The 14,970-nt window shown below is 43.8% G+C and overlaps 1 protein-coding gene across 2 annotated transcripts in view; it reads right to left on the bottom strand.

Annotated features, from left to right (window-relative positions):
- Nucleotides 1–12,807: 12,807 nt before the first annotated feature.
- The window catches only part of LOC147470045 (uncharacterized), an 11,387-nt gene continuing 9,224 nt past the window's right edge, over nucleotides 12,808–14,970 (bottom strand). Inside the window, exons 5-7 of one of the 2 annotated variants that reach the window (XM_086545735.1) lie at nucleotides 14,451–14,571; nucleotides 14,089–14,210; nucleotides 12,808–13,608 (exon numbers count right to left, since the gene is read on the bottom strand). In XM_086545735.1, coding sequence (XP_086401861.1) covers nucleotides 13,422–13,608; nucleotides 14,089–14,210; nucleotides 14,451–14,571 — 430 coding nt within the window. In that variant the 3' untranslated portion in view covers nucleotides 12,808–13,421. Of the gene's footprint in view, nucleotides 13,612–14,088; nucleotides 14,211–14,450; nucleotides 14,572–14,970 lie in introns of both variants that reach the window. The other variant, XM_086545733.1, reaches the window with a different exon arrangement.

Consider the following 14,970-nt stretch of genomic DNA (forward strand, 5'->3'; position numbering starts at 1 on the left):
TATATCCTTAGTTTTGCAAGATTAATTTACAAAAATATTACTTCCTAACAATTTACAAAATATATAATTTCCACCACAATTAACAAAATATATGGTATCCATAACAGTTAACAAAATATATAATTTCCATAACAATTAACAATATATGATTTCCATAACAATCAAAAATATATATGATTTCCATAACACCACAAAATATATGATTATCACAGAAACGAACAACGTATATACATAAGTATATAAATAAACATACCAAAAACATCCATTAGCAATGTAATTATTTTTGTACTTCAAACATATCTTTTGATGGCTTGAAAGTATAACAATATCCATCACCTTTTGTTGCCTCGGAAACAGCAATTAGTGCCTGAAGAATAGGAATTAAGAGTCTGTTTCGGGTATTAGTTTTTATAAGATTTAATTTAGAGAAAATTCTTTCTGCTGATGCGTTGGTTGTAGGTAATGCCAAGACCTGCAGAGCGAAATCTCTTAGGTTTCTAAACATTATTTCACTTTGACTATTTTCAATTTTACTGAGCTTCCTGTAAAATAAGACAATATCAGTTTCCTCTATTAATTCAGGGGGAAAGATGGTGGTATCCAAGTTTCTCCATTCGTTGTCTAAAGTTTGGATATCTTTTGAATATATTCTTGGTAGAATTTTTACGAAGTCATGCATTGTTGGTAGTATGTCTGCTTTTCTTGTCACGTAGTGTCTTTGGTCCAAGAAATGAGGCAAAATACCAAAGTTTGTTACGAAAATCAAACCGTTTTTTCATTTCCTTAGCCATCCCCTATGAGAAATCACGACACCGCCCTTTAGCATGATGAACCATATTTGGATTACTGTAGTACTGCTCATCCTGGAGCAGCCCATGCACAGCAGCACCTAAGTAAATTTGATTTAGTGGAAGGTGATGTTCAGAACATTCCGGGTCAAAGGTTGATAGGTCAGCTTTGTCGACAGCGTCTTTGTAACAAAAACTATATAAAACATTTTTGTACAAACGAATGAGGCTGTCATACAACATGTGTATGGTAGGCCCTTCTCGCTGAAAAAGGAGGTTCATCCGGTTAAAAAGAGGTAATACTAAATTCAAAAAAATAAAATACAGATAAAGAGATGGATAATTAAGACTCTGCTGAATCATTTCTATATTTCTTAATTTTTCTGTTCCATCGAAATGAGAAAAATATTCTTTTAGTGCTTCCCACTGTTCCAGTACCCGTTCCACTGCCTGATTAAGGGACAACCATCGTGTTTGGCAGGCATGGAGGATTTTATGAGGTTTAATCTCTAAGAATATCTGTGCCTACTTGAAATTGAATTGTCTCTTTGCACTGTGTGAAAAATGGGTGTATACATTCCGGATGAAATCTTCACAATGGCGTGGCAAAGATTTTACTGCCTCTGATGCACACAAGTGGATGCTGTGGCAAATACATCGGAAGATTGTAATTCCAGGTGCCATATTTCTTAATCTACTAGTGAAGGAGTTGTGCTCCCCCATTATATTGCTCGCCCCATCAGCAGCAAAACCTACCAGGTTATCAAGGGGTATCTCGTTGGCATTTCGAGTTACTACAATTAAATTATATAAATTTATCCCTGTAGAGCCAACCATTTCATTATGAGGTTCATATATGTCAATCAGGTCAAGTGTGCCAGTTTTGATCTGTTGGGCCTCTGCATCATAAAATTTTACAATAAGAGTTAGGCATTTTGTGCTACTAACATCGGTCGATTCATCTATTATTATTGAAAATTTATTTGACCTAAGCTTAAGAGCGAGTTCTCTTGTAATACAATTACCCAGAGCCTTGGTTACCTCAGAACACTTGGTCTTTTTCATATAGAGGCCTTGAGTTATTTTGGAATCTAGGAAGATGACTTTACACAGCTCAATCAGATGGTCAGCAAGTGTGAATGGGAGGTTATGTTCAGCTAGGAAACATACTGTAGTGGGTTCGTGGGGCACTCACCCTCCTACAGGAGCTGTAGAGGAGCCTTCTGCAGCAGGAAGGCGTGGAAGGGCAAGAGGGAAAACCGGGCCGGCACAAGGGCAACTGACAGACTACTAATTCTTTACTTTACGTTTATTCATCGAGGACAAGCTACTACATGTATAAAACAAGGTATCACAGAACAGGCATGTAGTAGAATAAAAAACTTACTTTAAAACAAGAACACTCGAGAAAAACACACTCCTGCCCAACCCAAGCACACAACCTTCCGCCTTGAAACCTCCTCCACAACTCAAAGATGGCGGTCTTGGAGACCCCGACATAACAGGGGGTTGCCAACTATGAATTATGTTACAGGTCGTTTGTGCTTGGATTGGGTGCTCCTTCTCCTCCTTTACACAGCCTAAAATACTCCTGGAGGTGGGGCGTTTGACAAAGCGCCTCGACGGGCGTCGCCAAAGGGCGTGACGAGGGAGTACGAAAAAGAAAAGAACAGGGACGCGAGGCACCCGTCACCCGTTCGCATACGCGCGAATCCGTAGCGTTCGCGTAAGAAATTACGTTACTCTACAATACCATTAGTATTGTGGCGAACTTAATCCCAAAAGAGAGATCCTGAGCACTGCTAGTTTGAGGGCCGATTTTCTGGCGCAGACTCTCTCTCTCCAACAGACTGTGTTCCCTGAAAGGAAAAGGAAGTAGTACTAACAGTCCAAAAAGTCACACATTTTCCTAAAAATGATACCGAAGCACAAATCAGTCTGGCATTAATATGAGCGAAATTTAATTGCTTTAGTGACAATCTTTGATAAGTCATATACAATTTTGCAACTCTATAATAACACGCACATTACTTTATAATCTTCACCATATTTTAAACACTCGTAGAGTCATGATATCTATTTAGCATTGCAATACTAAGTAGTATAAATAAGAACAGTTTAATAGTTTCAATGGTACATTTTATCAAATCTTACTTACTTAAAGATAATTTTTACTGTCACATGTCTAAAATTTGTGTTATTATTTTTTTCAATTTACAACTAGCATTAGATTTTATTCAACTAAATGCATATGACCCTACCTTGTGTCTCTTAATAGTGGTCAAGTTTGCATTGAACTCGGTATGGCAGGTGATACAGCTAGGCTTAGTTGGATCCTCTTGCGCAGGAGTAAGCCATGGTTGGAAATCGTCTAGGGTCAACCACTCGTCTCTGAATTTCCGCTTAGTTGCCATGGCGACTAAACATGCAAATCATAATAATATGAGAATAGTATATTCAATTTCACGCTTCGTATCTCAAGTTATATTACTGCGTTATCATTTAGAGTCAGATTAGCATAGTTATACTTCAAATGCATCAGATACATTTTGTCCATTATAGAAAATGAGAGAAAAGCCTGTAGGATAGACTTCAATATTCCTAAAAGATAAATAAATCACTAATAATTATGAATTATTACATGCAAGAACTTTGGGAAACCTCTTACCGTGGATGGAAAATACAGATGAAAAGATCAAAGTCCAATACTTGTTGTCGAGGACACGAATAGTCATTAACTGGACAAAGCACAAAGGGAAAAAGCCAACCGGAATGTTTCGGACTCCTCTTGTCAACTACTATGCGTTACAGGTATAATTTTTTTTGTACATATGATGAATAGCCTTTGTACTGAATTGATTTACCAAATACACTAAAAAAAAAAAAAAAAAAGTTGCTTCTCATTATCACTATTTCATCGGAGGAACGATTAGTGAATTAAATTTTTATTTCTCTCTGTCATACGAAGAGCATAGGTATACATGCCCCAAATTTGTTGTTAAAGGAGAATAATAAACCAGAATGATGCATATTTATTGTCTTGTCTTAAAACTAGGCAAAGTGAGGTAGGTAATTGGGTTAAGCTTTTGCATACGAAATATATAACGAAGTAGCACGAGGTAATACGAAATGCCTTAAAAAGGGAGTTTTTTTTTTTTTTTTTTGGGGGGGGGGTGGGGGCGAAGCCTCCCCTTGCCTAGGTCTAACATCAAAAGTAGGCAAAGTTAAGTGGGTAATTTGGTTAAGCTTTTGCATACAAAATATATACCGAAGTAGCACAAGCTAGCACGAAATGCCTTAAAGAAGGGTCCAGGGGGGGGGGGGGGCGAAGCCTCCCCTTGGCTAGGGCTAACTTCAAAACTAGGCAAAGTTAGGTAGGTAATTGGGTTAAGATTTTGCATACGAAATATGGCCGGAATTCATATTTTACCCCGCAATTTCCCTGATCAGAATATTTACCACCTCGTCTTTTACGTCTTTGTCTTGCCTCCGTTTTTACTCCTACTACTTTTATTCATTCCTCCTTTGTGTTTTAGCCAAGTTATTAGTTTTATTTTCATTTTTGCAGTCCCTTTTGACACTTTTACAATAAGTTTAAGCCCTTCCGGCCCAGTTTTAGTTATTTTCAGCCCTTCTGGAACTTTCTTAGTCGTTTTATGTTTTCAGTTTGATTTTACTTTGGTGCCTTCTGCACTTTTGTTAGTACAGGTTTTATGTATATTTTATGAATTATTTCTGTGCCATCTCCATACTAGTCACGCTCCTGGTAGACCTACACCTCCGGGGATTAGTTTATTTGTGAGGTCGTGGGGGTTCTAAGCCTTCTGCCTGGTTCCCTCACCCCCTTTTGCGAGGAACGAACGGGGTTTCCTATCTTAAAATGGCCCCTGAGCCTGAATTCTCCCGCTTCAAGGGTGACCTTTTTTTGGGTTCCTCAGTCACGTAACCTTACAGTTACGCCCATTTTTGATGGCAGCGAGTGGGACCTACCAGGAGTGTATTTAGGAGTTTCTCTGCTCGTTGACTAGTATGGAGATTTTTTAAAGTCCAGTATATAGCTCTTTCCTGCTAGGCCTTCCGCATTAGTAGTTTTAGAGGAGCCATTATTTTTATGTCTTGTTTTTTCTTTTCTCTTAGATTTTCTTGTGTTTTTAGTACTGTTTTTGAGTGAGCCTTTTCTTTTCCAGCATTTTTTATTGTCTGTTTTACTAATGCCCGCTCATCAGTTAGTTTTACATTGTGGCTCTTACTAGGAGTAGGGACACTTTCCTGTATTACTGTGTGCTCATCTTTTTACCCCAAGCTAATTTTGCACTAGGTTCATTTTTTTTTTTTTTTTTTTGTTTGCAGGTAATTCATCGGGGGTATCCAGTCCACAGCTTGTTGCTAGCCGAAAATACGTAAACACAGCCATGTTTGAATTTCAGGGCGAGGATGGTGGTTTTCGGGGAGAGGCGAAGCCCACCTTGGCTAGCGCTTCAAAATTTAAAACTGGGCAAAGTTAGGTAGCACGAAGTGCCTTAAAAAAGAGGCCCAGATTGTTGGGTCCAGGGGTGGAAGCGCACATTATTTCCACTATATATGAACAGTAGATGTTCAGAGGAATCCATCGATACCACTTTTATGGTATTTCGTAACGCAGCGTTATTCGGAAAATTTACCTCTTCTGGCATAAATCCAAAATGTAAATCAATAGGGCAGGCAAACAGTGTCAGAATATCCACTTCCTTTACTGTGTTGAAACAAGGGGGGTTACATGACCTCAGACGGACGGAGTCGTAGCGGTAAAAATACGTAAAATAATAAATAATAAACCTTTAAATAAAATTTCATAATCACAAATACGTAAAAAAACGTAAAAATAAGCTGCTGCGATTCAATGAGTAAAATTGTAAAAGTAGCAGGATAATCTGGTATAAAAACAATATCGAAATATTTCATAAATGATAAGAAATAATTAAAAACAAATGTTAAACAATTTTTAACACAATTAAACAAAAAGGTAAAAGGAATAAAAGAAATCGTGGCAGATGCGGATGTTTTGTTATCCACACACCATGTGAATAATATATAAAATATATAAAATACAAATAAAAAGATGTCCAGAGTAAAACAAAAGTACATCAAATCGCAAAAATAAGGAGGCTGGCGCGGTCCACTATGCTCGACTCCCCTATGGATTACTGCGGGATGCTGGGCAGCATAGGGATAGGAGGGAGGCAGGATAGGCTTGGGAGCAAGGTAGAAGATAGAACTAGAAGGTGGAAAGAAGAGAAGAGTGAGAAATTAGCGTGAACATAGACGGGAGTGTAAGAGCGAAAGACAGAAGAAGAGGGCGAATAAGAGGGGATGCGAGGGGAAAAGGACGACGAGGGAAAGGAAGGGGGGCGGGGGTAGGAGATGGGCCAGCCATGGTGGGGAGGGAGGTTGAAAACCTCACAATATTAATGATAATCATGCTAATAATAATTGTGATGAGATGATGATAATGATAATGTTAATGATAGTGATGATGATGATGGTGATGATAATGATGATTTTAATGATAATGGTGATGGCAATGGTGAATATGATGATAATGATGGTTCAGTTCAGCTCAATTCAGAGAGATTTGCGAAGACAGGCTATATGCACGAGGCGGCCCGGCCTCTGTCAGCTATGAGTGCTGACTCATCTGATCATCATAAATGAATGCTTACCGTGGCAGTCGAATTGCCTGTAGGCGCTCCTGTTACCAGGGGACAGTTCAGTTCAGTTCAGAGAGATTCGCGAAGACGTCGCTTCGCCCGGGCTATATGGACGAGGCGGCCCGGCCTCTGCCTGCTATAAATCCTGACTGATCTGATCATCATAACTGAACGTTTACCGTGGCGGTCGGATTGCCTGTAGGCGCTCCAGTTGCCAGGGGGAAGCGACAAGCATAGCCATCTAACCAGTCCCGTGGCTGTCGTCTCTGGGCCCTGCCTGAGGAAACGAATATGCTTGCACTCCATCAGGTAGTGCTCTAATTTGGCGTCCGGCGCGCCACAGTGATCATAGCGTCGCTCATCATGCCCAATGGTGGGTACGATTTGCCACGCACAAGGATAGCCTATCCTCAGTCTGTGAAGGCTGACTTCAGCATACCTTAATATTCTGGGGGAGAGTATCAGTGACATAGCCTGTGGCGTCTGAGTACCAGCTGGCCGAAGGGGAGGTTCTCGCTTCCTCTCTATGTCGCTGCAGGGCACCGACCTGCCCTGCAGCCATCATTTTACGGCTTAGCAGTTCCCGGCTAGGATGCACCACAATATCACTCAAAGGTTTCTTCCTGCCTTCCTCTGCCAACCTGTCAGCTAAGTCGTTCCCCTCAATACCAACATGGCCTGGAATCCAGTTGATGACAATGCGTCTACCCTGATCCAGGATTCTCTGAGCAATGGTGAGAATCGTGGTCAGAAGATAAACGTTATCAAGGGGTGTGCTTTGTTGCAGGCTGTCACTGGCGGCCCTAGAATCTGTATGTATGACAACATGCCCGTCCTTCTGGGTTGCATGGGCTAGGGCTCCCATAATAGCGACTGCCTCTGCCTGGAGCGAGGAGGCATTGTCAGATACCCGCATAGCTCTCGTTATACCCCTTGCTGCAAAACCGGCGCCGGCAGTGCGGGTGATGGAGTCTACAGAACCATCCTTGAAATAGGTTTTACTACCCGGTGGAGTGATTGCTGCAATATTCCTCTCCGCCTCATCCCTTAACAGGGGCGGCGAGTACTGTGTCTTTCTCCTTGACAGGCTCACGACAGAAAACTCTATCAAGGATCGTGCTCACAGTGGGGCTGTGACATAGTCAGGGTGGGGGAGGTCCATGCCCATAACCAGTAGTGTCTCCTTGAACTCAAAGCGTATCAACACCTGGCTGTGTGATACAACCAGGTGTTGTTAGCAAAGAATTCGTGGTTCTGTGCAAGCCGACGTTGCACTTTCTGTTTTAGCTGCGAGCGTGGCGGGGACTGTAAAACTTTGGTAAAGAACTGGGCCACCATCTGGTCAATCCGGGTGTCCAGGGGTAAAAGATTGGCCTCCAAGAGGAGGTTGGTAACCTTACTCCACCCAGGGGCACCCAGAATGATCCTGGCGGTCTCATTTTGCATGATGTCAAGCCTTTTCCTGAGTCCAAGCTTGACCGTAATCAGGGCCAGACAGCATGCACATAGAAGGATCTTAGTACATGGTGCCCAGCCCCTAAGCGCCGCCCTGACAGTCTTACCTTGGTCCGGTCTAGGAGATATTTAATCTCAGAGCGTAAGGTGAGCTTCTCGTCAACCCATACCCCCAAGTATTAGAAGACGTGAACCCACTCTAGTTCTAACTCTTGGACTCGCAGTCTTCGTGTTTCAGTGCTATTGCCTTCGATTTGGCTGCTGATATCTTAAGCCCGACTCTGCGGCATTCCTCACACATTAGGTCCAGACTATGCTGGGCCTTTCTAGTTTCGTCTTCCAGTAGAGATAATTGCAAGATCATCTGTATATGAAATGATCTTGCACCCCGCTGGGAGTGGAATATCAAGGATGCTTAACATGAGGGTGTTAAACAGAGCCGGGTTAAGGACCCCCTTGTGGAGTGCCAATCTCCAGGGGCAAAGGCCTGGAAAGGTGATCTTGGAACTTCACTCTGACAGTTCTGGCCCCCACGTCTTTCACACCTCGGTAGCCTGCCGCATCACGATTCCGAGTGGGAGCCAAGATGGGGTGGTGGGCATTGAAGTCTCCCCCTATGAGAATTGACTCGTGTGCTGCAGCAGCACAGACTTCACTAATATCTAAGCTCCTACATTTTGGCCTGCTAAACACATTGTACAGCTTGAGGGGGCCCCCAGCTATGTGGATCTCAACGGCAAGGAATTCGACGCCTTCTCCACACTGCACACGATCAGCAATCAAGGAGAAGGGGATAGTCGACTTCACAAGGGTAATCAAACCTCTGGCGCCTTGCGTACTCGGCAGCACAAAGGGATGATATCCCGAGAAGTGAATAGATTCCCCTGTTTAGGGTCTCCTGGAGCATGACAACGTCAATGTCCCGAGATCACACGATCGCGTGGAGAAGGGCATTCCTTGAGGAAAAGCTATTGATATTCCACTGCAGTATACTTAGATTAGAAGCCATTGTGCTAATCTGAGTCCATTAAGTCTGTGTCATCAACGACGTCGATATAATCGGTCTCAGTGTCCGATGCCACAGTGTGGGTAATGTCAGACATTTCGGAGTCTGACTACTCCTTGATGAGTTCCTCACTGAGCGTGATTTCTTCACTCGACTAGTCACTGTCGTCAGGAGAGAACAGCCATTAGTAGGACTGGGTCTCCTGGGAGGTGGAGAACCCTTGATCACCTTGACCTTCATTCTGAATGGTCATGGCTTCCTTACCCTTTGGGGTTTGGGTGCAATTTCTGCCAGTGTGGTCTTGGCTGCAGGTTGGGTGGGGAGACAAATCTCGCCCTGGGGGTTTGTGGGGAGAGGAGTCTCGCCTTGAGTTGGAGTGGGTTTTGAGGCCATAGGACTCATCTCCATCTCCTTCAAAGCAGCAACTGTCTGAGTCATTGCCATCATGGCGACCTTGACTGCCTTCTCCGTCTCCTCACTAGTCCTCCCCAATGCCATTGCAACTGCTGTGACGACTGTCGTCAGCAGGAGCGTCAAGTCCTTCTCTGTAAACAGAGTTGGTCTCTCCGCTCTTGGGTTAGACTTTGTGGTGTTCCCAGACCTCTTCCGGGTCTGTTTCCGTCTTGGAACTCCCACCAGAGCCAGAAACTCCTTTGTATTGGAGGCGTCCAGCGGTGGTTTCGCTTTGGGTGGTGTGTCTATCCTCTTAGGAGGGGGGGGGGGGGCTTACCCCTTTGCTCTGTCCCATAAGTGGCTGGAGGGGCGGGAACAAAGTCTGGTCGCTTTACAATGACCTCTTGCCGCTGAAGAGCCTCTTCCTTCCTTACGGAACAGCTGAGGCTCCAGGCGTGGTGCTTTTTGAGGCAGTTGGGACACTATGCAGTGGTGTCCTGCTTGCCCTCCTTGTGTGCTTTGAGGCACACCTCCGTACTGTGTGCCTGACTACAGACACCACACTTTGGCTTTGTAGAGCAAGTGGCCTGATGGTGCCCATACTTCTGGCACGTGAAGCAACAGCGCGGGTCAGGAACGTATGTCCTGAGGCTGTAGGAGCCCCAATTGCCAAGGTCTAAGGACGCAACTGGGGCACCCTTCAAAGTGACCACGACTTGCCTGGTTGGGTGCTTCCTTTTGGAGAGTCGGGAAGCTCCCACCACCTTGGGATGAGACGTGATGACCTTAAGATCATACATCAGAGGGAAGCCAAGATGCACCATCTTGGACTTCCTCTCTTCGGGAGTCAGAGCCGACAGGCTCACCTTCCGCCCATCCAGTCTGTCTCCTGGAGGAAGGTGAGTGTGACTTAGTCCCTTGGTACGATTATCATGCCATTGTTTCTGGCAATTCTAGTCGTCAGACAGCACTGTCTCTGGTTTTCCAGAGCCCGTGCCATCTGGTAAGCATTATAGAATCCTTCCAGATTAAGGAGAACCCTAAACTGGGGGAACCGACTTGGGGCTACAGACTCGCCCTCCGAGTCCGTAGCCGGCCGAGGCCTGTCCTCCGAACCGACGCCGGGGATTTGGCAGTGGGGCCAGCAGGGTTGGAGGGTCCTACCTGGCTTCCATTTTTGTTTTGACTCATCGTCTGAACCGACGCCAGAGACTTGTCAGAGCCAGGGGCTGGTTTGGAGGGTCCAGTCTGAGGTTCTTGGGCAGGTTTTCTCTGAACCGACGCCAGAGCCTAACCCATTCTCTTACTTTTGTCACCGAGGACCTTGAAAGGCTCCGAGGTGATAGCCTTGGTCAACTTCGTGACGAGTTCGTCAACGGGATTTTTTTGGTGTTGCCATGTAAGAGCGCTTCAATTCATCCTCCCACGTCCCCACCCACCATAGAGTCCAACAAGGGGAAGCTATGTACTGAGGCTGTGCTCAGAAGCCACAAGGGTGATTGAAGGATATACGCAACCCCCGCCTCGCGTTGATGGCACTCGCAAGACCATGCGATTGCCTGCAAGACAGGGGCTGCTTGACCCTAGCCTAGCTCAAAAGAGAGACCAGCCGATTGACCTTATCGAGTCGAGATCAGGCCACCTGTCTTGCTGGAATAGAGGACCAAAGAGGCGTGTTGCTAGCCGCAGGGCGTACTCCCGGCGCACAGGGCCGCCACGCACGGCAAATGTGTGGGCAGGTGTGAGCCCCTGGGGGAGGACCAGAGGGGGGTGCGATCCCACCTACTAGATCGGCACCTAGGAACACTTAGTCATCCCTCCCCAGAGAACCCGCCGCTGGAAGGCCACCTCAACGGGAGGAAGAGAATGGCTAGATCCAGAGCGGGCTCGTTTGAGGAAAGAGTTTAAGCCCCCGCGCCGCGACAAGGCGGTTCTGTGCGGGGGATGATGATGGTGAGGATGATTATAATAATTATGACGAACATAATGGTAATGATGACCATCATCTTCAGGATTATCACGATTCTGACATCAAGAAAAGTGTATGATAAGAAATAAACACTTCAATATGTAAACGAGGGAGAGAGTCAGTCCTGGGCAAGCTGTCCATCATCTTTAATATCGATTGTTTAATTATCCTGATTATGAATTAATTATGCATGCTAAATAATTCCATCACCTTCAATATTAATCGTTTAATTACCTTGATAACGAATTTATCTAAATTATATTGCTATTACAGTTCTATGCATCAGGTGTTTTGGCGCATTCTGATTATTAATCTATTTTCAGGTTAGAGCAACGAACCTCGGATTGCAACGCATTGCTTCCCTGTACCCGAGTCATCTTAATTACACGTACACTTCTAATTGAATTAACAAAAGCCTTGGCAATTAGTGAATAAGACTGACGCACAAATTAGTATGCAGATAGAGAGAAAAGAAAAGGAGAGAGAGTGTGTGTGTGTAAGAGAGAGACGCATATGTGGGCAGGTGCAATTGAGATTTACCTCTATATTTCCAAATGTATAGCAAGGCTAAATGGTAGTAATAAGAGTTGTTTTAATATTTCACTTTGGTCAAAAAACAGTGCAGATAATAGTTGAAATTCACTCGATAAATATGTGAAATTTACATATAATAAATAACTGACTAACCCCAATGCAACACTTGCAACTGATGCCTATCATCAGGTCATGCAATTGGCAGGCTGGGACTTGCTCACGGAGGATCAAAGCCGAATCTCAGTGATAGGAGTTTTGCAAGTTGATTATGAATTATACAAGAAATAAAAGAGTAATTGCCTTCTGACTTGCTTTTTGCTTTCGTCCATGTTAACAATCCCAAGCTTGTACTGAACTATCGCTGGTAAATACATGTTGGGAATCCACCACGCGTTATACAAAAAAGTAATATTCCATATAATATGTTGCTCAATAGATCAATTTGTAAAGCAGATACTTTGCAAGCAAAGGACTCACATGTTCCCCAATACTTCCAAATGCCAATAGCGCTTCGTTCGCGCCAGGGCTTTTATTCGCCTAATGCCGCTCCGCGCACAGTGGCTAAGCACAAGATCTCTCCCGGCGCTCTGGGAAGGCCAACGCTTCTCTGAGTGTTTTTGTATTTATTTAGACGATTTGCACAAATGAAGAAAAATGTGTCTATACAAATAGAACTCCCACGAGTATGAGCATGCATGTTTGAGGGAGAGATCATAACGTAAAAGGACGTCATCTAGCGGGAGCGATATATTCACATGACGTGATATCACGTAATCCGGCGTGAATGAGCTACGATGTGTAGGCATCGGCCACCCACGTACGCTAACACAGCTTTCACGGTTGTTCTCTTCGGATTGATTTTAGAATGGGAAATAATCTTTATGTTTGTTTACCATTTCAGTCATTTTTCGATGTGATGAAAGTGACCGTTTAAAATCGATAGGAATTTCATAAATGAAACAAAAATGATATTATCCATGCAAAATTGTCATTAAGACACAATCAACACTAGGAATTATGAATCATATCTATAAGTCCTGATTAGATATAACATGCAAAACATTTTTAATAACAGATTGTTACAAAATTTCATAAAATGATAATAATTCTGCTCCCCCTCAAATAAAGAATCACACACTAGCATATATAAGTTAACATACTCGAGCATGTATGCAGATTACCATAAATAACAACATAGGAATTATGTCCCTGTATACAGCAACATAAGGCAAGTGCATAAAACGTGCAATAAAGGTAATTAAAAAAATGCATCATTCGCGTTTAGAAGATTAATAACCATGGCACACAGCTCAAATTATTTCCAAACACCAACACTTCAGCTTAATAACACGATCGGTCGGTCTGATTTACCCAGAGCAACGCAGGCCGAGTGGATAGATGGAATTGTTATGTGCATTTCCTAGTTCCTTAAGCTGAGAGCGCACGGACGAGCGAGTCTTCTACTGTCCTTTCCTTGGCGACATTAACGTCACCACTTGCGCCCCTGACGAGTGAAGCCCCGCCCGTCCCCAGGGGCTTCCCGCTCGCCTCGCCGCCGTTGAACGACCCGCCGGCGAAAGGGTCGTTCGTTAGTCGCACGAGCAAAAGATGGCGGGGCAGAAGGACGTGTATGCGCAGTTCCCCAGACACCATTCGTTCATCCCGGGGACATCCTGCCAGAGAGGCACGGCTTTACAGGTTCTGGACTCGGATGCGGTTTCGACGTGTGCGGTCGTCGTGGTGGGCCTCGGGCGGGCGCGCCGAGTGGTGGTCTCGCTGCTGAGTGGGAGACAAGGCGCTCATGAACGTGCAAGGGGGCTATTCTGTACAGTGTGTGTAAGTGTATGTTTATACATATATGTATAAATATGTGTGTGTACATACATATGTGTAATATATATATATATATATATATATATATATATATATATATATATATATATATATATATATATATATACATGTATAAATTTGTGTGTTGTGTGTGTTTGACAAAGAAGGAATGGCCAACAAAATTGAGAGAATCCATATATATGTACACACACACATAAATATATATATACATATATGTATATATATATATATATATATATATATATATATATATATATATATATATACATATGTGTGTGTGAATTTACTTTGTGTTTACTTATGATTGTATGTATCTGTTAGAATCAGTTTTAGATCAATGCGATATCGATTTCACTCCCAGATGTACATTGAAGTCAACGTCTATTGTTGTTGCAAATTTACCCAGTCGGATGGGCGACCACCGCCACGTCAGCGCATGCGCGGAACTCCTCCTGCGGGCCGCATCCGAGCGCCGCGCTGCCGTCCTCGCAGTCGCCCCAGTTGTTCCCTGCCACGTAGCGCCACTGTCGAAAGGCAAGTTCTGATTAACTGTTCTTGTGGCAACCTTATCTGCAGGATCGTTAATGAGGCGGTCATCATGCTACACTGTTCACTACTTACTGGAGAAACATCCTCTCTTATATTTAGATACTGTTGAACAGATTATTTAATTTGTTGGCCAATTTATTAACAGAGGATATCGAAGGCGAGGAAAGCCCAGAGAGAACAAAGACCAGACAGGCACCAATGACACCCTACCATACCTGCATGACGCACTGAGTGCATGTGAGCCCTCGAGGCAGCTTGAGTCGCACCAAATGCTCGCCAGTGTGGGTGCCGATCTCGTGCTCGAAGCCAGAACCGTCGGCCAGGAACAGAGGGTGCCTGTGGTGGGCGGTGTGGTAGAGGAACATGGTGTTTTGTGATATGACGAGTATTATAGTTATTCCACTCGAGAGAGGCGGGCATGAGTGTGTGTTGCATAGCAAGGGGATGCATTACAGTGTCCGAATTCACGGACTAAGATATTGCCAGTAAATGGGCAGTTCGTCTTTGTAAGTCCATCAATGGTCTGTCAAGGAGAGTTGAAGCCAATCTCGTTTTTTTCTGTGCTTAGCTTTGCAATATATAGCCTTATCTGGCTTGCTCATGCTGACGACACTGAACTATAATGGGTAAGCTTTATTGCTGCATTGGCAGTTTAAAAAAAGACAAATCAACGTGTGAAATGTAATGTTTTATAACCGAAGAGTTGTAAGTTTAGAGTAACTTACATAATTTTTC

This window comes from Penaeus japonicus, unplaced genomic scaffold, assembly GCF_977035675.1.
Source record: "Penaeus japonicus unplaced genomic scaffold, GWHDUDI00000001_assembly GWHDUDI00000017, whole genome shotgun sequence".
Classification (NCBI taxonomy): domain Eukaryota; kingdom Metazoa; phylum Arthropoda; class Malacostraca; order Decapoda; family Penaeidae; genus Penaeus; species Penaeus japonicus.